Source organism: Microcaecilia unicolor, chromosome 2, assembly GCF_901765095.1.
Source record: "Microcaecilia unicolor chromosome 2, aMicUni1.1, whole genome shotgun sequence".
Classification (NCBI taxonomy): domain Eukaryota; kingdom Metazoa; phylum Chordata; class Amphibia; order Gymnophiona; family Siphonopidae; genus Microcaecilia; species Microcaecilia unicolor.
In genome coordinates, this window is record NC_044032.1 from 11,202,399 (window position 1) to 11,224,428 (window position 22,030).

The window sequence follows — 22,030 nt, forward strand, 5'->3', positions numbered from 1 at the left end:
AGCAGCAGTGGGATTTGAACCAACCACTTCTGGATTGCAAGACCAGTGCTCTAACCACTAGGCCACTCCTCCACCTCCTTGAAATTTGGCCGTCCCTGAAGGGGGGGTGCAGTTCAGGATGTCCAAAATGAAAGAAGGACGTCCACGCCTTTGCTATGCCTCCGCTGACACACACACACCCCTTCCCTCCTAGGGACCTGCATACTGTTGCGATGTACCTATGATATTTGAGGTTGGCAAAAATTTTTAAAGTTGTTTTTTTCAGGGTGGGAGGGGGTTAGTCACCACTGGGGGAGTCAGGGGAGGTCATCCCCGATTCCCTCCAGTGGTCATCTGGTCAGCTCGGGCACCTTTTTGAGGCTTGGTCGTAACCTAAAATGGACCAAGTAAAGTCGGCCAAGTGCTCGTCAGGGGCGCCCTTCTTTTTTCCATTATCGCTCGAAGATGCCCATCTGTTAGGCACGCCCCAGTCCCGCCTTCGCTACGCCTCCAACACGCCCCTGGGAAATTTGGTCATCCCCGCAACGGGAAGCAGTTGGGGATGGCCAAAATCGGCTTTCGATTATGCCAATTTGGGCGACCCTGAGAGAAGGATGCCCATCTCCTGATTTGTGTCGAAAGATGGGTGCCCTTCTCTTTCGAAAATAAGCATGCATATGACCTATGCAGTCTGCCCATTTGTGCCATCTGCTCTCCTTTTCACTCCCTTAGTGATCCTGTGTACATGGCTCAAGCTTTCTTGAATTCAGATAGTCTTTGTCTCCACCACCTGCACTAGGAGGCTATTACATAAGAACATAAACTTTGCCTTACTGGGACAGACCAAAGGTCCATCAAGCCCAGCATCTTGGTTCCAACTGTGGCCAATCCAGGTTACAAGTACCTGTCAAAATCCCAAAACAGTACAATACATTTTTTTTGCTGCTTATCCTAGAAATACTGTCAAAAATTAATGGGCACTTCTCTACTGAAAAATACACTCAAAACTAATGAAAATAGTAGAGGATACACAAAAAATACAATATGTTACGATCTCATACGTGGGTAAGTCTCATATATACTTGACGGCTGATGTCACTTCACTCCTCGGTGAACCTATTGCCGTACAATATTATAATCATAGACTCTTACCCTCCGACCTATCAATGCCTAAAAACTTTACTATTTATTTTTTATTCTTAACGTTATATGTAAAGGTTAGGCAATGTGTTACTTATCTTAGCTTGTTTCTAGAAATAAGCAGTGGATTTTCCTCAAGTCCATTTTAATAATGTCTTATGGACTTTTCTTTTAGGAAGCTATCCAAACCTTTTTTAAACCCCGCTAAGCTAACTGCTTTTACCACATTCTCTGGCAGTGAATTCCACAGTTTAATTACACATTGAGTGAAGAAATATTGTCCCCAATTTGTTTTAAATGTACTATTTTGTAACTTCATTGTGTGTCACCCTAGTCCTAGTATTTTTGTAAAGAGTAAACAAATGATTCACATCTACCCGTTCCACTCCACTCATTATTTTATAGACCTCTATCATATCTCCCCTCAGCCGTCTTTTCTCCAAGCTGAAGAGCCCTAGACGCTTCAGCCTTTCCTCGTAGGGAAGTCGTCCCATCCCCTTTATCATTTTCGTTGCCCTTCTCTGTACCTTTTCTAATATCTTTTTTTGAGATGCGGTGACTAAAACTGCACACAGTGTTTGAGGTGTGGTCGTGCCATAGAGTGATACAAAGGCATTCTAACAACCTTATTTTTGTTTTCCATTCCTTTCCTAATAATACCTAACATTCTATTTGCTTTCTTAGCTGCTGCCACACACTGAGCAGAGGGTTTCAACGTATCATCAACGATGACACCTAGGTCCTTCTATTGTTCGATGACTCCTAATGTGGAATCTTGCAGTACGTAACTATATTTCGGGTTCCTGTTTCCCACGTGCATCACTTTGCACTTGCTCACATTAAACGTCATCTGCCATTTGGATGCCCAAGCTCCCAGTCTCATAATTTGTTTCCCTGTGGAACTTGCAAATCTGCTGTTACTTCATACCCATGCACTTACAAGTGAATTTTCCAAGGGGCCTATCCTGTGGTATTTCTCTGTAAATTTCTGGTCCAGCAGGGACCACAGTTTCATACATATCCAGAGTTTGCAGGTGCTAAATTCCTGTCAACACAAAATAGATTTGGGTTTTAAACTGCTAAATTATCACTATTAAATGGGGATTGGCGTTTACAGTTTATACACCACATCATTATAGGTTACAATTGGTCAGGGAAGGTGCTACAGTTCTTGCACTCATGCTTGTACCCCATCGTTTAGGTCTTGGACTACAAACCCAGGGAGGCAGTAAGCCAAAAGCAGGAGCGGGTCAGTATGTTCAGCTGACATGGAGCAAACACATTACTTAATGCCCAGCTCACTGGTTGGAAGGATGTATCATTTTAGACTTGTGTCCATGAGGAATATCCATAACTGGGCACCTTCTGCCCTCTGATGCCAGGTCTATATTACTGTTTTCTGGAGAGTGTCCCCCGTTGCCCCTGCCCGTTCTTTGCTTCTAAACATTGGTGAGAACACTGCCTTGTCTCCTGTCTCCTGCAGTCCGTGTTCTAAGCTAGGGATAGTGTTCTGGTCAGTGCTGCCCGGGTTCCATTCCTGGCCCAGGCTCTTGCTCCTCTGGCTTGAAACTGCTGAGGAAATATTGTTGAGGACGTAGAGGTGGGAAGAGATAGATAGATATTTATTTATTACATTTGTACCCCGCGCTTGTCTAGCATACATCTGTCACTGAGCTATTCTCGTTCCTCTTCCTGAAGGGCCTGGCAGTATCGGTAGGGTGCTATGTCAGGAAATTTGGTAAAAACACAGGTACCAGATGATGTCGTCAGACTAGAACCCAGTGTAAGATGTAAACTCTCTTCCTAAGAACATGCAAGATGACCCATTTCTGCCCTATAAGTTTAGTCCCTTGCAAAAATGATGGAACTTTGTTATTAATCTAATTTTATTGTCTTTCTGTTTCTCATGTCCTCTCCTTTCCCACCTCACATGTGCTCTTAACCTCTATCCTTTCTCAATCTTCCCTTTCTTATCACTGTCATTCACCCCACTATGTAAATTGATTTCTTTCATATTCTCTGCTGCCTCTGTTCTTCCCTTTTCCTCCTTTTATTATGTTTAATTATCTAATGTCTTTATCTTCCTTTGGAACTCCCATTGTTTGTCGCTCTCTCTATGCCTTGCCTGTTGTCCTTCTCCTCCTCCTCCTCCTCCTTTCTCTCAATTCTCCAGCCTTTGTAGGTGTTCGCTCAGATTATCACTGCGCAGTCTGGAAAGTTTCTTCACGGTCACACCCTGTTCCGCTGCAGGTGGTGAAGACTCAGAACGTTGCAACTTGCATCAATGTGAGGTAAGACTCTCCACAGTATCCACTTTAATGCACAGGACTCTCCTGTTGATTACAGTCTGCTTTTTGCTATCTCAGCAAGGAAACTTGCGGAAGCCATGATTCGAGGTGCTTTAGCACAGCTGTGACAGAGAGAAACAGAAAAGGATCTGAAATAAAGATTGTACAGCCTGGCTGAGGGGAGATATGATAGAAGTCTATAAAATAATGAGTGGAGTGGAACAGGTAGACATGAATCATTTGTTTACTCTTTTCAAAAATACTAGGACTAGGGGGCATTTGATGAAGCTACAAAGTAGTAAATTTAATACAAATCTGAGAAAATGTTTCTTCACACAATGTGTAATTAAACTCTGGAATTCATTGCCAGAGAATGTGGTAAAAGTGGTTAGCTTAGCAGAGTTTAAAAAAGGTCTGGATGGCTTTCTAAAGGAAAAGTCCATAGACCGTTATTAAATGGACTTGGGGAAAATCCACTATTTCTGGGATAAGCAGCATAAAATGTATTGAGCTTTTCTGGGATCTTGCCAGGTATTTGTGACCTGGATTGGCCACTGTTGGAAACAGGATGCTGGGCTTGATGGACCTTTGGTCTTTCACAGTATGGCAATACTTATGTACTTATGAGAACCATGTCAAAAGCTTCACTAAAATCTAAGTGCTCTCCCTCGATCTGACACTGTAGTCACCCAGTCGAAGAAATAGGGTTCCTATGACAGGACCTGCCTCTAGAAAAACTTCTATCCTGCAATCTTTCCTCCCATGTTTCCTCTAATTTACGATGAGCTGTGTGCACAAAAATGTTTGTGGCTATTTATAAGCTGAATTCAAATTTGTGCGCAGTGAGTGAAGTGCACCTTGGGGGGAGTTCCATCAAGAGGGTTAATACTGTAGTTTTATTGCTGGTTGTGGTTTTTTTTTTTTTTTTTTGTTACATTTGTACCCCGCGCTTTCCCACTCATGGCAGGCTCAATGCGGTGGGCAATGGAGGGTTAAGTGACTTGCCCAGAGTCAACAAGGAGCTGCCTGTGCCGGGAAGCGAACTCAGTTAATTCGGTGATTCGCAAACTTTGGCCTGGAGGCACCCTAGCCAGTCAGGTTTCTGGGATATCCACAGTGAACATTCATGAGAGAGGTTTGCATGCAAATCTCTCTCATGAATATTCCTTGTGGATTTCTTGAAAACCTGACTGCCTGGGTTTTTTTTTTTTTTCCCACTCATGGCAGGCTCAATGCGGCAGGCAATGGAGGGTTAAGTGACTTGCCCAGTCACAAGGAGCTGCCTGTGCCGGGAATCGAACTCAGTTCCTCAGTTCCCCAGGACCAAAGTCCACCACCCTAACCACTAGGCCACTCCTCCACTCCAGGACCAGGTTTGAGATCTACTGTTTTAATTGGTTAGGAGTTTTATGTTTCTGTGAAATATTAGGTATGTTTTTTGTTCCCCACTCTTTCAAGAGTGTTAAGTTTATGAAAGTAATTCTCTATTAAATGATTTTAGCCTCTCGTTCTAAATAACTACAGAACATCAGCTGCCAAGATCAGGCAGATGTGTGATGCCTCATTAAAAATTTGTTGCAGTGTTTTCTTTAATGTGTTATGTTTTGCCTTGTGCATAGGGTTCACCATCTGAGGTCACAGCTTGGAAGGAATACTTATTCTGTCTTCCTTTCTGTCCTTTCCAGTCCTCATATTCCTGGGGAGCTGACTGTCTGCACTGAGAGTGGGTCTGTCTACATCTGGAACCTGGAAACTGGGTATGGAACGGGTGGTCTGTAGTGTTTTATTGCAAGGTACAACTGCTTTCAGCTCTGAATCTGTATACCCTAGAAGAAAGGAGGGGTAGGAGTGATATGATACTGACGTTTAAATATTTGAAAGGTATTAATATGCAAAGTTTTTCCAGAGAAGGGAAAGTGGTAGAATTTGAGGACATGAAGTGAGGTTCCAGGAAGTACTTTTTCACAGACAGGGCAGTGGATGCCTGGAATGCCCTCCTTCAGGAGGCGGTGGAGATGACAACGGTAACAGAATTTAAAAATACAAAGGCTTCCTATATGGAAAGAGAATGGAAGCAAAATAAAACGTGGCAATGCTTAGACTGTAATTCCAGTAATTGGGATGGAGAAGGCTTTGACTGCACCTCCAGTAGTTGGGGAGTATGTCCAGTGCCGAGCAGACTTCTACGGTCTGTTCCCTGAAAATGGCAAGGACAGATCAAGAGCTATAGGTTATATTGAATCCTATCTTATTGGGCAGAGTGGATGGACCATGCAGTTACTTTATCTGCTGTCATCTTCTTTGCTATTGTGCATTAATGCTATGCTGGTACACTGGATCAGTATAGCTCAGGACTGGGCCCCCAAGGACTGTTTTGGGGTCTTAGGTCAGTATCTGTAGAGAGAAGAGTGCCTCCAAAAACTATGCTGGGACACGGGGTTAGTACAAGCTCCCTTTAACACCATGCTTTGGGATATTGATTGAAAGGGAAGATCATCCCTCACCCCCTTTGACACATGGCCTGCTTTTTTTTTCCAGCTTGAGGAGGGTTCATCAGGATGAAGATAACATGTTCTTCCAGGATCACTCCATGTGGAGGTGGAGCGATTTCACCCATCATCCGCGAGTGGTGACCTTCGCAGACAGGACAGGCGTGAAACTGATTGACCTCAGGGTAATGCTCTTATTTTGGCAGGAACTAAGTGACCTTAGGGTATCGCTTCCTCATCATTGTTCATTTCACACTTTTCCAACTGCAGAGCTCAAAGACATATTACAGTAGGTTAACATTTGCAACTCTTTCATCTCTGGTAGATACAGAAGTATAGAAGTCATCAGTGATACATCGTCAGTGCAGCAGATGGAACAGATTATGTAAAAATGTGAACCATAAACCAGTTAAGAGAGGGAAAACCAGCAGATCCAAATAGAGACCACAAATGCCGCTTTTCGTTATGACATTAAATGTTAGGGTATTGGGAATACATAGAGGTATGATCGTGTTACCCTTTTTCCTCCTAAATTTAGTATTTAAACACTTTTTATTGAACACCAATAAAATAACCATCCAAATATCACTTGTGATTTGTTCAACTCTTTCATTATATACCCTTCCCCCCCCCCCCCCCCCCCCCCATGATTAGAAACAAATTTGTTCCCAAGGAAAAGACATGGAGGATAAAACAGCCATTAGGATGTCAATCTACCACTTACACTAGAAGGCCTGTGTTCTGATAGCCTTCTTCCATTAGCCCCAACATTCCAGTATATTAAATTCCAACCATGCTCCCCAAGAGCTCAACACTTTACCAGCCCCCAAACTCTATGTGATTTTACTTAAATAAGCTTCATGAGAAACACTACAATATAGAGTAATACACTTTCTCCTTAAGAGTTTCTTACCCTCCCCTCCCTGAATACACCACCCCCTCTCCTACTCCCTAGTTCCCCCCTCCACTCATCCCCCCATCCCCAAGAACCCTTCTACAACTGGACTACTAAACATACCAGACAGCTACTGCTCCTAACACTGCTATACCTTATTCTCTATTTCCTCCTAAATTTAATTGGTGCTGAAACGGATCTGAAAAGATTGAAACTTAGCTGAAAACTCATTTTTTTTTCATGGGTCTTTTCATGCTTAACCCGTGAAGGAGAAGAGGATGAATGGACTCGGATGATGGATGCAATGCGATTTTTTCCTTCTTTAGTTTTAGAATGGATGTTTTGAGGTCTTTTCTGAAATGTACATGATTTTATTGTGAACTGTCTCGATCTGATTAGGCTGGATGGTAGATCAAATTTTAATATATTTGTTACTGGAATGAGGTGAGGGTTTTCTTATTGTAATGTTAATGCCTTGAAAAACTAGTATCAACTTTTTTTTTTTTTTTTAATCATAAATGTGCTGGGCCGTAAGAAGGGCTTGTAACTTGTTACTGTTAGAGGAAAAGGACCTCAAGCAGTGTCATATCTATGGGACCCATTTTCATTCATTGGTCATATAAAACACCTTTTATACAGCAATCTGTGTAATATTAATCTAAATGGTACATGTCAAAAAGATTTCTCTGAAAAAAAAATGCCCCCAGAAACGAGAACTGCAGAGGCAGATGGAGACCTGTGTTCAACACTAGGCTTCTTTTTTTTTTTTTTAACTGTTTGTGTCTGAGAATTGTTCTCAGAATTGCTGCAAATGGCCGGACGTTAGCAACATGGGCTACCATTAAGACATGTTGTTTTATCATTAACCCCAGTTATTAATAGCTAGGTTTCATTGCATAAAATGGGACTTGTGCTAAAATAGCACATGTTAATGGTAAAATAACACATCTGAACAGTAGTCAGGATTTGAAGATGGGTAGGGAGGGGGCTTGGCGTAAACTTCCTGAGCCCTTACGCCAAGCCCCCTCCCTACCCATCTTCAAATCCTTGCTCAAAGCCCACCTCTTCAATGTTGCTTTCGGCACCTAACCTTTATACCTTTCAGGAAATCTAGACTGCCCCTATTTGACTGACTGTACATTTGTCCTTTAGATTGTAAGCTCCTTTGAGCAGGGACTGTCCTTCTATGTTAAATTGTACAGCGCTGCATAACCCTAGTAGCGCTTTAGAAATGTCAAGTAGTAGTAGTCCACATTGATAACTTTCCCCTTAGTGTGAAGAGTTTCAGTCTCTGATAACCAGAGCTGATATTGTGATGTCATAATTTATTTATTTGGATTTTGCTCACACCTTTTCAGTAGTAGCTCAAAGTGAGTTACATTTAGGTACCCTGGATATTTCCCTGTCCCTTTGCCTCATTCTACCAGGAAGAGCCAACCTCATCAGTGATGTCACAATGCCTCATTCCACCAATAAGAGCAACCTCATCAGTGATGTCACAATGCCTCATTCCACCAATAAGAGCCAACTTCATCAGTGATGTCACAATGCCTCATTCCACCAATAAGAGCCAACTTCATCAGTGATGTCACAATGCCTCATTCCACCAATAAGAGCAACCTCAGTGATGTCACAATGGCTTGATTGTCCTGTACTTGTCGCACTTTTATTATATGTAGCAGTGATTTCAATTTCTTGAGACATTTCTTTAAGGGGGAAAGTTATCAACATGGGCTACTCTTAAGGTGGGTTATTTTATCGTTAACCCAGGTTGTTGGTTATTGGATCTCACTGCATAAAATGGGACCTCTGCTAAAATAGCTCAAGTTGTGGTAAAATAACCTATCTTCATAGTAGCCCATGTGGATAACTTCCCTTCTAGAGCTTCCTCAGTCTGAGAGGGAAGCACAGAAATACAGGAGAAATTAATAAATAGATCAGCTACAGCATAGAGCAGGGATGGGTGGACGTATAGAGCTGATGTCATTGAAATGACTTCAGTCGCAGGACGCTGCTTTTGAAGAGTTTGTTCACATGTTATGTGTGTATTTTGCTTCCAGTAGATGGGTTTCTAGGGATCCCCTTAAAGCAGGGTCCCTTTTCTTTCCTCCCTTCACACCTAATCGCTTCAGCTCATTTTCTTTTTTTGTTATGCTGAAGCTGCCCGAGAACCATGGACTGAGCTTGCTGAAGATGGGAGCAGAATCTGACTGCCAACGAGGGGAAAGGGTGATATTCCCAAAATATCTCAGCGAAGTCCACCCATGCCACCATCTCATCACAACGCAGGTCAGTGCAACATTCATGCACCATGCAGCTCTGTGATTAGACGTTGTCTCCAGCCCCATGCTGGCACAAAGACTGCTCACTGGGTGGCCATCTCTGGCAGGGGCACAAGGGTAAGTGATAAGTGAGGCAAAGGCCCACAAATGCCAGGAATGGAGGAAAAAGAATCCCACAATCTCACAAATAAACACTGACTTAACTTTTAATGCTGCATTTTATTGTTTGGCCCCAGCTCTTTGGAATTTTTTGCATTTAGAATTATCTTCTAAATTTCATAGTGCTTTAAGAACATATGTATTTCAAATGGTATTTGATGAGGGAGCCTGAATGAAGGTTTCTAGATTTTGACTGTAGTCCTGGTCAAAAAAAGTGAATGTTTGGTCACTCTTGTATGAGTTGGTTGTCTTTCCTGTCTCAGTCTGTAGTTCAATATGTTATTTTCTTTTGTATAGTGGTGTAGCAAAACAGTGAACTGTATTATTTCATGAACTGCATTTCCCTTGTTTGGCCAGCAGATGGTGACTGTCGTTTTTTGTAAAGATGTTTCAGGAGTGACAGTTTTTTCCTGGCTAAGCTGTGAGGTAATCTTTAGTCTCAGATAGGGAGAGGAGAGAGAAAGATCACTTCACTGAGGCCCTCTGAGCAGTTATATTTTATAACCTGTAAGCAGCTATATTTCCTGAACTCCCCAGGTACTGCTCAGGTAGTAAACAAATGTTTAATTAGTTATAATATTGATACTTGTTTGATTTACCTGTTGTTGCTATATTTCTACCATTTTTTCCTCTTACTGTTCCATTTCCTGATGATAAACCTTATTATTTTATTGACTCTGCTGTCCTGGACTAAGAATTCTGGCGGTTTGTGTTTGGTCAGTGGGTTCTTTCTGGGAACCATGGGACCCCTGGGATTGTGGCCCCAGTGTCCTTATTTATTTATTGCATTTGTATCCCACATTTTCCCCACTTCTTTGCAGGCTCAATGTGGCTTACAATACATCATGAGTGGTGGAAATATGTTAGAAAATAGACATTTAGTTTTATAGAAGGATCTTGGACAACATGATAATGAAAAAACATAATAGTAGTATAACAAGAAGGATTTTGGGTAACATGATAATGATTGAAGAAAAGGCTACCGCCACTTTTGTAGAGAAGGCCAGACGAATTTCATATTTAATATAAACAGTTTATTTACAATTGTTCTGAATAGCTCAATGGGCTATTGCAGGAAGCATTTCTTGATAAGCAATATACAAGTCAGAATGAATGATTAAAACAAAGCAATGTACAGCAAAGAAATCAGAATGCTATATACAGAGAGAGAAATCAGAGTGCTTAAAGCAAATCAAAAATGCTCTATACAGACAAAGAAAAATTCAAAATGCTTACTAATTTCTTTGTTCCACTCTCCTTATAATCTTCTCCTGATATCACGTGCATGCTGTATGCAGGCAGGCTGTAACATACCATAAATCCTTAATGTATGGCAGAACATATGCTGCATCTGGTTCCCATTATTCCACAGACTTTCTGGAGCCGTGCCTTTGGCTGATGTGGGCCTCATGTCTCAGGAGATTTAGTGTTGAAACAGCTTGCTCTGCATGTTCTTTGAAGCTTTCCACTTCTATTTTTTTATGCTTTTATACGTGATGGTAGTATAGCAAGCAGATATTGTAAGACTGTTCTGGATGTATGTGGAGGAGCTGTGTATATTCACATTGGTTGATCTTTTTGGTATGCCTTGTTAAAGAGATGGGTCTTCAGTAGTTTGCGGAAGTTCGTTAGTTCGTAGATCGTTTTTAGATTGCGCGGCAGTGCGTTCCAAAATTGTGTGCTCAAGTAGGTAAAGTTTGTCACGTGCATTAATTTGTATTTTAGACCTTTGCCGTTAGGGAAGTGCAGATCAAGGAATGTGCGGGATGATCTTTTGGCATTCCTGGGTGGTAGGTCTATCAGGTCTGACATGTAGGCTGTTAGAAACCACCGGGGAAATAACTTGCGGATGGGACCCAGCAGACGGGTGGAAGGATATGCCAGTGTAGAGCATGTGTACAGGTGGAAGTGGACCTGAGCAGTGCTGGGACAGACCCTTTAGGTGGCCATAGGGTTAACCCCCAGGTGGACTCTAGGCGTTTTGTGACAAGCAGTATATCAGATTTTAAATAAATGATAAATGAAATTGCTTATCTAAAGTGTCAGTATTATATTGTAAAATTTTAAATTAGAGGAAAAAGGACCTCAACGGTTTGTTGTAAAGAAACCTCCCTGCATTTATCATCATCACAGGTTAAAAAAAAAAAAAAACTCCACTATTTTACTGAATAGTCAAAACTTATTTTTGAGGTTGTGCAGAAAAATATCGGGTAAATGCTTATTTGCATATTTTAACGGTTCTGATGGTTTTCTGCAATTAGAAATGAGTAATGTATAATTTGATAATACATTTGAAATGAGCATTTCCTTGAATTAGGTATGTTTGTGAGAATTTTGAGATTAATTTTGCATCGTTGTGGGTCTTCACTCCTTTCACTGTTTGTTTGTTTTTTATATAGGAGCAGGGGAAAATCTGATGTAGACTGACAACCAGCCATTAATATTCCACTACAATATAAAAAATATTTAATAACATTTGAACCTGCCTGTGGGCATGCTGTTATAAAGACCCTCAAGGCCCATCCAGTCTGCCCCCAGTCGCATTCATTAGCAATTCATGATTGAACCAATAATCCAGTAGAATTACTAACAACATTTTACTTGCTAAATTCCACTTTATGATGCCTTTCCCTGCCCCGCTGAGAGATGCAGCATCTGCACTTATAGCATACTGTATGAACATGGCCTAAGATATGCATACTTGAACCATTTTCAGGACTCCGACCCTAAAAGTCTACCCAGGACTGGCTTGAGTTGCTGTCGGAGTCCATTTCAGTGTATCCTGATCTGTCTTGCTATCATAGAAGGGACACAGAGCGTACAAGTCTGTCTGACACTGGCCTCACTTTTTCCCACTGCTGGAGCTGCTGTCTAAGCACCATTTTTCCCATCATAAATGATCTCATGGCTGTTGATGTGTTAAGTGTCTAGATTTTAGGTTTTCTTTTTAATTATTTGCTTGAAGTAAGGTACAGGTATAGTAGGAAGGTACCTTCCCTAGAAGGCATAGAGTCTTTAATATTGTGCTTGAAGCAGTGGAGGGTAAAGTGACTTGCCCAAGGTCATAAGGGATTGTCTGGGAGAAGCAGGATTTGAACTCTGGCTTCCCTGGTTCTCACACTGAGGTTCTGCAAGCTGAGAGTGTCAGAGACTGATCGAGCTGAGCTTGGAGTGTTTGTATTTGAGGCTAAGCCAGAAATGCTAGTCAAAGCAGATGATTCACACAAAGATAATTGTATCCACCTCCCTGATTCACACGACTGACCCATCTCCCCTTTCCACTCCCTTCTTGTCTGTCTCTCAGTTCTCGCTGTACATTGTGGACGAGCGATTCCCCTCAGTTCCAATGCTGAAGTGGGACCACATGCTGAAGTCTCCGCCCGTCTTTGCTCATGTGACTGCGGGTGAAAGAAAAGACAGATCCAACAAGGTTCTGTTGGGAACACAGAGCAGCCAAGAGATCCTGATGTTGCAATATACAGGTAACGATATGCATTTATCAGTACTGAGATTGTCACACACAGAAGACAGAAAGCAAAAGGAATACTAGGAATTATTAGGAAAGGAATAAGATATAATATGACAATGACTCTGTATCACTCCTTGATGAGACCAGGCCTTGAGTTCTGATCATCGTATCTCAAAAAAGATATCGTGGAACTGGAAAAAGTACAAAGAAAGGAGCCGAAATGATTAAGGAGATGGAACTGCTCTCGTATGAGGAACGAATGAAGAGGTTAGGGCTCTTCAGCTTGGAAAAGAGGCGACTGAGGGGGATATGATAAAGGTCCTTTGGAGTAGAACAGGTAGAGGTGAATTGATTTGCAACACTGTCCCAGGAACAGAACCGTCTATAAGGCGGGGGTAACATGGATATAACAATATTTAAAATGTCCTCCCAGTAGCCAAATCCTGAGTCCCAGACGAGTCCTCTGGTTATTTTTTTATTTATTTTATTTCTATCCCACATTTTCCCACCTATTTGCAGGCTCAATGTGGCTTACATAGAGGGGCATAATCGAACGGAAACGCCTATCTCCATGGGCGTTTATCTCCGTGAAGGGGCGGGCCGAACCGTATTTTCGAAAAAATGGACGTTTGTTTTTTTTTTAGCGATAATGGAAACTAAAAACGCCCAGCTCAAAAATGTCCTAATCTGAGCCATTTGGTCGTGGGAGGGGCCACGATTTGTAGTACACTCGCCCCCCTGATATGCCAGGTCACCAACTGGGCACCCTATGTCAGTGCGGTGGACTTCAGAAAAAGCTCCCACATGCATAGCTCCCTTACCAAGGGTGCTGAACACCCAACCCCCCTCCCCCAAAACCCACAAATGTACAACACTACCATAGCTCTTAGGGGTGAAGGGGGCACCTACATGTGGGTACAGTGGGTTTTGGAGGCCTCCCATTTACCAGCACAAGTGTTAGCGGTGGGGGAGGGGATGGGCCTGGGGCCACCTGGCTGAAGTGCACTGCGGTACCCACTAAAAGTGCTCCAGGGACCTGCATACACGCAGGCCTCTAGGACTGGTTGCTGCTATATAACATTGGCACACCAGTTGACACCTGAAGACTAATCTCTCCGAAAACGTCCTTTATTGGAATAACCGCCTTTACTCACAGTTAACTGCAGATCAGAGGTTGTGCCCCACTGGCAACGAGTCTCCCTTGTACTGAGATGAGCAGTAGGTCAGAACTGGCAGAATGCTGTACAATGCCCTCATTCAGCCACATTCAAGGGAAGAACTAAGTTGTCTAACGTGGCTAACACAGGAAAGGGAACTAAAACTGGCTTACAAAAATGGCCACTACCGCATGGACTACAACAGGAAACACAACAGGGCACACTCTGACCCAGTAGGCAGGGGGAAAAGCACCATGGGAGAAGACCCTACCAACTACCAACATCGTGAGACTGTAACACAAGCTAATGAAATCACGGAGCCCAATACCCTACAGCCACCACAATGCAATGCTGATGTGACCCTGTACTGCACCCGAGAGCAGGGAAAGGCTGTGACAGGATCAAACACATTCTGCTGTCATGGAGGTGGGTACGGCATTTGAGGCTGGGAAAAAAGTTTTTAAAGTGGGTTTTTTTTTGGTGGGAGGGGGTTAGTGACCACTGGGGGAGTCCGGGGAGGTCATCCCCGATTCCCTCCAGTGGTCACCTGGGCAGTTGGGGCACTTTTTTGGGACTTGTTCGTGGAAAAAAAGGGTCCAAAAAAAGTGACCCAAAATCACGGTAAAAACGCCTTTTTTTTTTTTTCCGATTATCAGCTAAAGACGCCCATCTCTCCTCGGCTGATAACCACGCCCCAGTTCCGCCTCCGATATGCCCCCGTCAACTTTATTCGTTTCCGCAATGGAGTGCAGTTGGAAACGCCCAAAATCGGCTTTCGATTATACCGATTTGGGCGCCTTTGCGAGACAAACATCTATCTCCCGATTTAGGTCGCACTATAGGCGTTTTTCTCTTTCAAAAATAAGCTGGATAGTATTGTTAACATAGTTACTCCAGTATATCAGGTACAGTTAGTATTGGTGTAGAGATTAATTAAGGGAAGAAAGAAGAAGGAAGGGATTTATTAGGGTAATTATAGAAGGTGGGCTTTCATAACTGAATGGGTTGGTGAAGTGGATTAGTGAGGCTATAGGTTTACATTGTAGGCCTTGTTGAAGAAATATGTCTTCAGAGATTTGCGAGAGTGTCGTTTTCCTACTAAGGACCATGTATTGCAAAACACTCTCAAGCCAGCTTGAATCCAGAAAATCTTGTTGTTACCCTAATGAAACGGACTTTGTACAGCTCTGGAACAATCCTCCTTCCCCCCCCCCCCCCCCCCCAAGAGTGAGAGAGACTGACCAAGAGCGTGATCACCTTTGCAATACAAATCACGAGCAACAGGCAGTTCGAGATAAGGAAGATCCAAGCAAATTTAAACAATATTCATGCATGAATGGGAAGCCGGTGCAGATTGATTTAAAGTCTAGCAGAGACGAAATTAAATGTACTGCCATATTTTAGATAGTTTGAAGCTTTTTCAATAATGAAGTAGAACATTCAAGATAAATAACATTCTCCGAGGACAAGCAGGCTGCTTGTTCTCACTGATGGGTGACGTCCACGGCAGCCCCTCCAATCGGAATCTTCACTAGCAAAGTCCTTTGCTAGCCCTCGCGCGCCCGCGCGCACCGCGCATGCGCGGCCGTCTTCCCGCCCGAAACCGGCTCGAGCCGGCCAGTCTTCTTTTGTCCGCACTCGGTACGGTCGTATTTTTCGCCGTGTCGAGCCCCGGAGAGTCGACCTCGCGCGTCCATATTGTTGAACGTGTTTTTTTCTTCGGAAAAGCTTTTCTTGTACTCGGGAAGTGCTCCGGAACCCCTCCACCGGGTTTCGTTTCAATCCTCCCCGTATTTCCAGCTTTTGGCCCCGATAAGTTTTCTTTCGTCGTCGGGGTAGGCCTCTTTTCGGCCTCGGTCGAGATTTTCTCCCTCTAAAGTTTTTGGTGCTCTTTTTCCGTCATTTCGGACTTTGATTTCGCCGGCGTGATTTTTCCGCCCATGACATCGAAGCCTTCCAGCGGCTTCAAGAAGTGCACCCAGTGCGCCCGGGTTATCTCGCTCACTGATCGACACTCGTCGTGTCTTCAGTGTCTGGGGGCCGAGCACCGCCCTCAGAACTGTAGTCTGTGTTCCCTGCTTCAAAGGCGGACTCAGGTAGCGAGACTAGCCCAGTGGAACGTTTTGTTCTCGGGCTCTTCGTCGGCATCGGCACCGGGATCTTCGAGTGCATCGACGTCGTCAGCGTCCAGACCATCTTCCTCGGCCGCCCTTGCATCGAGTGCATCGAGGCATCGGGCCTCTGCATCGGCGCCGAGACATCGGATAGCTGCATCGACGTCGGTGGTACCGGGACCTCGTCTGCTGATGTCGTCGGACGGTGGTGCATCGTCAGGAGTGCAGGTGAGGGCTGTCCATTCCCCTGCTGGTGGCGGTGAGCCTTCGGGTGGGTCTCCTCCCACCCTGAGGGCTCCTGCGGTACAGCCCCCCCGAGACCGACCTTCTTCGGCCTCGGCCCCGAGGAAGCGACGGATGGATTCTACGTCCTCCTCGTCGGTGCCGGGGAGCTCCGGTGACATGCTTCGGAAGAAGTCGAAGAAGCATCGACACCGGTCTCCTCCCCGCGTCGGCACCGAGAGCTCTGGGTCGCCGAGGGATTCGGCACCCAGCAGGCATCGGCACCGAGAGGACCGCTCACCCTCTGTCCAAGAGGTGTCGATGCGCTCCACTCTGGACAGCCCGGAACAGCCTCCTCGCCCGGAACAGGTCCTGACGTCGACGCCTGCATCGACCTCACAGCCTTTCTCTGCAGCCGCTCTAAACGAGAGCCTCCGGGCCGTTCTCCCAGGGATTCTGGGAGAGCTGTTGCGCCCTACCCCTCCGGTACCGGCGGTGCTTGCGCCTCCGGTACCGTCGAGCGTGGCGCCGGCTGGCCCATCGCCCAGGTTGAGGTCCCCGACGTCGGTACCGCGTGCGGTGCCGGCAGCGGCCACCTCCCAGGAAGGCTCCCCGACTACGTCGGCGGAGGGAGCTTCGCCGATGCGGGCGAGGGAGTCTACCTCTCGACGCCCCCATCGTGGACGTGGCTCCACTGAGTCGAGCAGGGCGAGGTTGCAGACACAGGTTCGTGAACTTGTGTCTGACACCGAGGGTGAGGCCTCGTGGGAGGAAGAGGAAGATCCTAGATATTTCTCTGACGAGGAGTCTGAGGGTCTTCCTTCTGATCCCACTCCCTCTCCTGAAAGACAGCTTTCTCCTCCCGAGAGTCTGTCTTTTGCTTCCTTTGTCCGGGAGATGTCTACGGCCATCCCCTTCCCGGTGGTTGTGGAGGACGAGCCCAGGGCTGAAATGTTTGAGCTCCTGGACTATCCTTCTCCACCTAAGGAAGCGTCCACCGTTCCCTTGCACCATGTCCTAAAAAAGACATTGCTTGCGAACTGGACGAAACCCTTAACTAATCCCCACATTCCCAAGAAGATCGAGTCCCAGTACCGGATCCATGGGGACCCAGAGCTGATGCGCACTCAGTTGCCTCACGACTCTGGAGTTGTGGATTTGGCCCTAAAGAAGGCTAAGAGTTCTAGGGAACATGCTTCGGCGCCCCCGGGCAAGGACGCTACCTTAGACTCCTTTGGGAGGAAGGCCTACCATTCCTCTATGCTCGTGTCCAAGATCCAGTCTTACCAGCTCTACACGAGCATACACATGCGGAACAATGTGCGGCAGTTGGCGGGCTTGGTTGATGCTCTTCCCCCTGAGCAAGCCAAGCCTTTTCAGGAGGTGGTCAGGCAGCTGAAGGCGTGCAGAAAATTCCTGGCCAGAGGAGTTTATGACACTTTTGATGTTGCGTCCAGGGCCGCTACTCAAGGTGTGGTGATGCGCAGGCTCTCATGGCTGCGTGCCGCCGACCTGGAGAATAGAATCCAGCAGCGGATTGCGGACTCGCCTTGCCGTGCGGACAACATTTTTGGCGAAAAAGTCGAACAGGTGGTAGAGTCTCTCCACCAGCGGGACACCGCATTCGACAAATTCGCCCGCCGGCAGCCTTCAGCTTCTACCTCTACAGGTAGACGATTTTTCGGGGGAAGGAAGACTGTTCCCTACTCTTCTGGCAAGCGTAGGTACAATCCTCCTTCCCGACAGCCTGCGGCCCAGGCTAAGCCCCAGCGCGCTCGCTCTCGTCAGCAGCGTGCGACTCAGCAAGGCCCCGCGGCTCCCCAGCAAAAGCAAGGGGCGAGCTTTTGACTGGCTCCAGCAGAGCATAGCCGACATCCAAGTGTCCGTGCCGGGCGACCTGCCAGTCGGAGGGAGGTTGAAAGCTTTTCACCGAAGGTGGCCTCTCATAACCTCCGATCAGTGGGTTCTGCAAATAGTCCGGCAGGGGTACACCCTCAATTTGACCTCAAAACCTCCAAATTGTCCACCGGGAGCTCAGTCTTACAGCTTCCAGCACAAGAAGGTACTTGCAGAGGAACTCTCCGCCCTTCTCAGCGCCAATGCGGTCGAGCCCGTGCCATCCGGGCAAGAAGGGCTGGGATTCTATTCCAGGTACTTCCTTGTGGAAAAGAAAACAGGGGGGATGCGTCCCATCCTAGACCTAAGGGCCCTGAACAAATATCTCGTAAAAGAAAAGTTCAGGATGCTTTCCCTGGGCACCCTTCTCCCCATGATTCAGCAAAACGATTGGCTATGCTCTCTGGACTTGAAGGATGCCTACACACATATCCCGATACTGCCAGCTCACAGACAGTATCTGCGATTTCAGTTGGGCACACGCCACTTCCAGTACTGTGTGCTACCCTTTGGGCTCGCCTCTGCGCCCAGGGTGTTCACAAAGTGCCTAGCTGTGGTAGCAGCGGCACTTCGCAGGCTGGGAGTACACGTGTTCCCATATCTCGACGATTGGCTGGTAAAGAACACGTCCGAGGCAGGAGCCCTGCAGTCCATGCAGATGACTATTCGCCTTCTGGAGCTACTGGGGTTTGTGATAAATTACCCAAAGTCCCATCTTCTTCCAGTGCAGAACCTCGAATTCATAGGAGCCCTGCTGGATTCTCGGACGACTCGCGCCTATCTCCCAGAGACGAGAGCCAACAACTTGTTGTCCCTCGTCTCCCGGGTGCGGGCGTCCCAGCAGATCACAGCTCGGCAGATGTTGAGATTGCTGGGCCATATGGCCTCCACAGTTCATGTGACTCCCATGGCCCGCCTTCACATGAGATCTGCTCAATGGACCCTAGCCTCCCAGTGGTATCAGGCCGCTGGAGGTCTAGAGGACGTGATCCACCTGTCCACGAGTTTTCTCGAATCCCTGTATTGGTGGACGATTTGGACCAATTTGACTCTGGGACGTCCCTTCCAAATTCCTCAGCCACAAAAAGTGCTGACCACGGATGCGTCTCTCCTGGGATGGGGAGCTCATGTCGATGGGCTTCACACCCAAGGAAGCTGGTCCCTCCAAGAACGCGATCTACAGATCAATCTTCTGGAGTTACGAGCGATCTGGAACGCTCTGAAGGCTTTCAGAGATCGGCTGTCCCACCAAATTATTCAAATTCAGACAGACAACCAGGTTGCCATGTATTATGTAAACAAGCAGGGGGGCACCGGATCTCGCCCCCTGTGTCAGGAAGCCGTCAGCATGTGGACCTGGGCTCGCCGGTACGGCATGGTGCTCCAAGCCACATATCTGGCAGGCGTAAACAACAGTCTGGCCGACAGGTTGAGCAGGATTATGCAACCTCACGAGTGGTCGCTCAGCTCCCGAGTGGTGCGCCAGATCTTCCAAGCGTGGGGCACCCCCTTGGTGGATCTCTTCGCATCTCGAGCAAACCACAAAGTCCCTCAGTTCTGTTCCAGGCTTCAGGCCACCGGCAGACTGGCGTCGGATGCCTTCCTCCTCGATTGGGGGGAGGGCCTGCTGTATGCTTATCCTCCCATTCCTCTGGTGGGGAAGACTTTGTTGAAACTCAAGCAAGACCGAGGCACCATGATCCTGATTGCTCCTTTTTGGCCGCGTCAGATCTGGTTCCCTCTTCTTCTGGAGTTATCCTCCGAAGAACCGTGGAGATTGGAGTGTTTTCCGACCCTCATCACGCAGGACGAAGGGGCTCTTCTGCATCCCAACCTCCGGTCCCTGGCTCTCACGGCCTGGATGTTGAGGGCGTAGATTTTGCCTCTTTGGGTCTGCCAGAGGGTGTCTCCCGTATCTTGCTTGCTTCCAGGAAAGACTCCACTAAGAGAAGTTACTTCTTTCATTGGAGGAGGTTTGCCGTCTGGTGTGACAGCAAGGCCCTAGATCCTCGCTCTTGTCCTACACAGACCCTGCTTGAATACCTACTGCACTTGTCTGAGTCTGGTCTTAAGACCAACTCCGTAAGGGTTCATCTTAGTGCAATCAGTGCATACCATTACCAAGTGGAAGGTAAGCCGATCTCAGGACAGCCTTTAGTTGTTCGCTTCATGAGAGGTTTGCTTTTGTCAAAGCCCCCTGTCAAGCCTCCTACAGTGTCATGGGATCTCAATGTCGTTCTCACCCAGCTGATGAAACCTCCTTTTGAGCCACTGAATTCCTGCCATCTGAAGTACTTGACCTGGAAGGTCATTTTCTTGGTGGCAGTTACTTCAGCTCGTAGAGTCAGTGAGCTTCAGGCCCTGGTAGCCCAGGCCCCTTACACCAAATTTCATCATAACAGAGTAGTCCTCCGCACTCACCCTAAGTTCCTGCCAAAGGTCGTGTCGGAGTTCCATCTGAACCAGTCAATTGTCTTGCCAACATTCTTTCCCCGTCCTCATTCCTGCCCTGCTGAACGTCAGCTGCACACATTGGACTGCAAGAGAGCATTGGCCTTCTACCTGGAGCGGACACAGCCCCACAGACAGTCCGCCCAATTGTTTGTTTCTTTTGATCCCAATAGGAGGGGAGTGGCTGTAGGGAAACGCACCATATCCAATTGGCTAGCAGATTGCATGTCCTTCACTTACGCCCAGGCGGGGCTGGCTCTTGAGGGTCATGTCACGGCTCATAATGTTAGAGCCATGGCTGCGTCGGTAGCCCACTTGAAGTCAGCCTCCATTGAAGAAATTTACAAAGCTGCGACGTGGGCTTCTGTCCACACATTCACATCCCATTACTGCCTGCAGCAGGATACCCGACGCGACAGTCGGTTCGGGCAGTCAGTTCTTCAGAACCTGTTTGGGCTTTAGGATCCAACTCCACCCCCCGAGGGCCCTGTTTGTTCTGTTCCAGGCTACACTCTCAGTTAGTTGGTAAATTTTTTTTTTAGGTCAATTTCTGTTATGTCCTCGCCGTTGCGAGGCCCAATTGACCATGGTTGTTGTTTTGAGTGAGCCTGGGGGCTAGGGATACCCCATCAGTGAGAACAAGCAGCCTGCTTGTCCTCGGAGAAAGCGAATGCTACATACCTGTAGAAGGTATTCTCCGAGGACAGCAGGCTGATTGTTCTCACAAACCCGCCCGCCTCCCCTTTGGAGTTGTGTCTTCCCTTAAGAGTTTGTCTTGCTACATACTGGACTGGCCGGCTCGAGCCGGTTTCGGGCGGGAAGACGGCCGCGCATGCGCGGTGCGCGCGGGCGCGCGAGGGCTAGCAAAGGACTTTGCTAGTGAAGATTCCGATTGGAGGGGCTGCCGTGGACGTCACCCATCAGTGAGAACAATCAGCCTGCTGTCCTCGGAGAATACCTTCTACAGGTATGTAGCATTCGCTTTGCAGTAAGGCTTCCCGCTATCCTCTGATGCCTTTTAATGTGTGCATGCATTCATTTGGGTATAAATTTGAGAGGCAGGTGTTTTTATCGTATAGTTATGCGGATGATATAACTGTTGATTCCAATTACTCATTCTGTGCAATCTGAAATTGTCACTATCTAAAAAGCCATTAATGTAATAGAAACTTGGGTGACTGCCCATAAGTTGAAGACTAAGTTTTTATTTCTTGATAAATACTCTGATACTGATATTCCGTCCATTATTATAGATCAAAAGGACTATAAGTTAATAAGTACATAAGTACATAAGTAATGCCAAACTGGGAAAAGACCAAGGGTCCATCGAGCCCAGCATCTTGTCCACAACAGCGGCCAATCCAGGCCAAGGGCACCTGGCAAGGTTCCCAAACGTACAAACATTCTATACATGTTATTCCTGGGATTTTCGATTTTTCCAAGTCCGTTTAGTAGCGGTTTATGGACTTGTCCTTTAGGAAACCGTCCA

At 46.4% G+C, this 22,030-nt stretch overlaps 1 protein-coding gene across 2 annotated transcripts in view; it reads left to right on the forward strand.

Annotated features, from left to right (window-relative positions):
* The window catches only part of TAF1C (TATA-box binding protein associated factor, RNA polymerase I subunit C), an 81,436-nt gene that overhangs the window by 40,120 nt on the left and 19,286 nt on the right, over positions 1–22,030 (forward strand). For both annotated transcript variants that reach the window (XM_030192748.1, XM_030192749.1), the window contains exons 9-13: positions 3,293–3,410; positions 5,093–5,164; positions 5,946–6,081; positions 8,952–9,080; positions 12,537–12,714. In XM_030192748.1, coding sequence (XP_030048608.1) covers positions 3,293–3,410; positions 5,093–5,164; positions 5,946–6,081; positions 8,952–9,080; positions 12,537–12,714 — 633 coding nt within the window. The remainder of the gene's footprint in view (positions 1–3,292; positions 3,411–5,092; positions 5,165–5,945; positions 6,082–8,951; positions 9,081–12,536; positions 12,715–22,030) is intronic.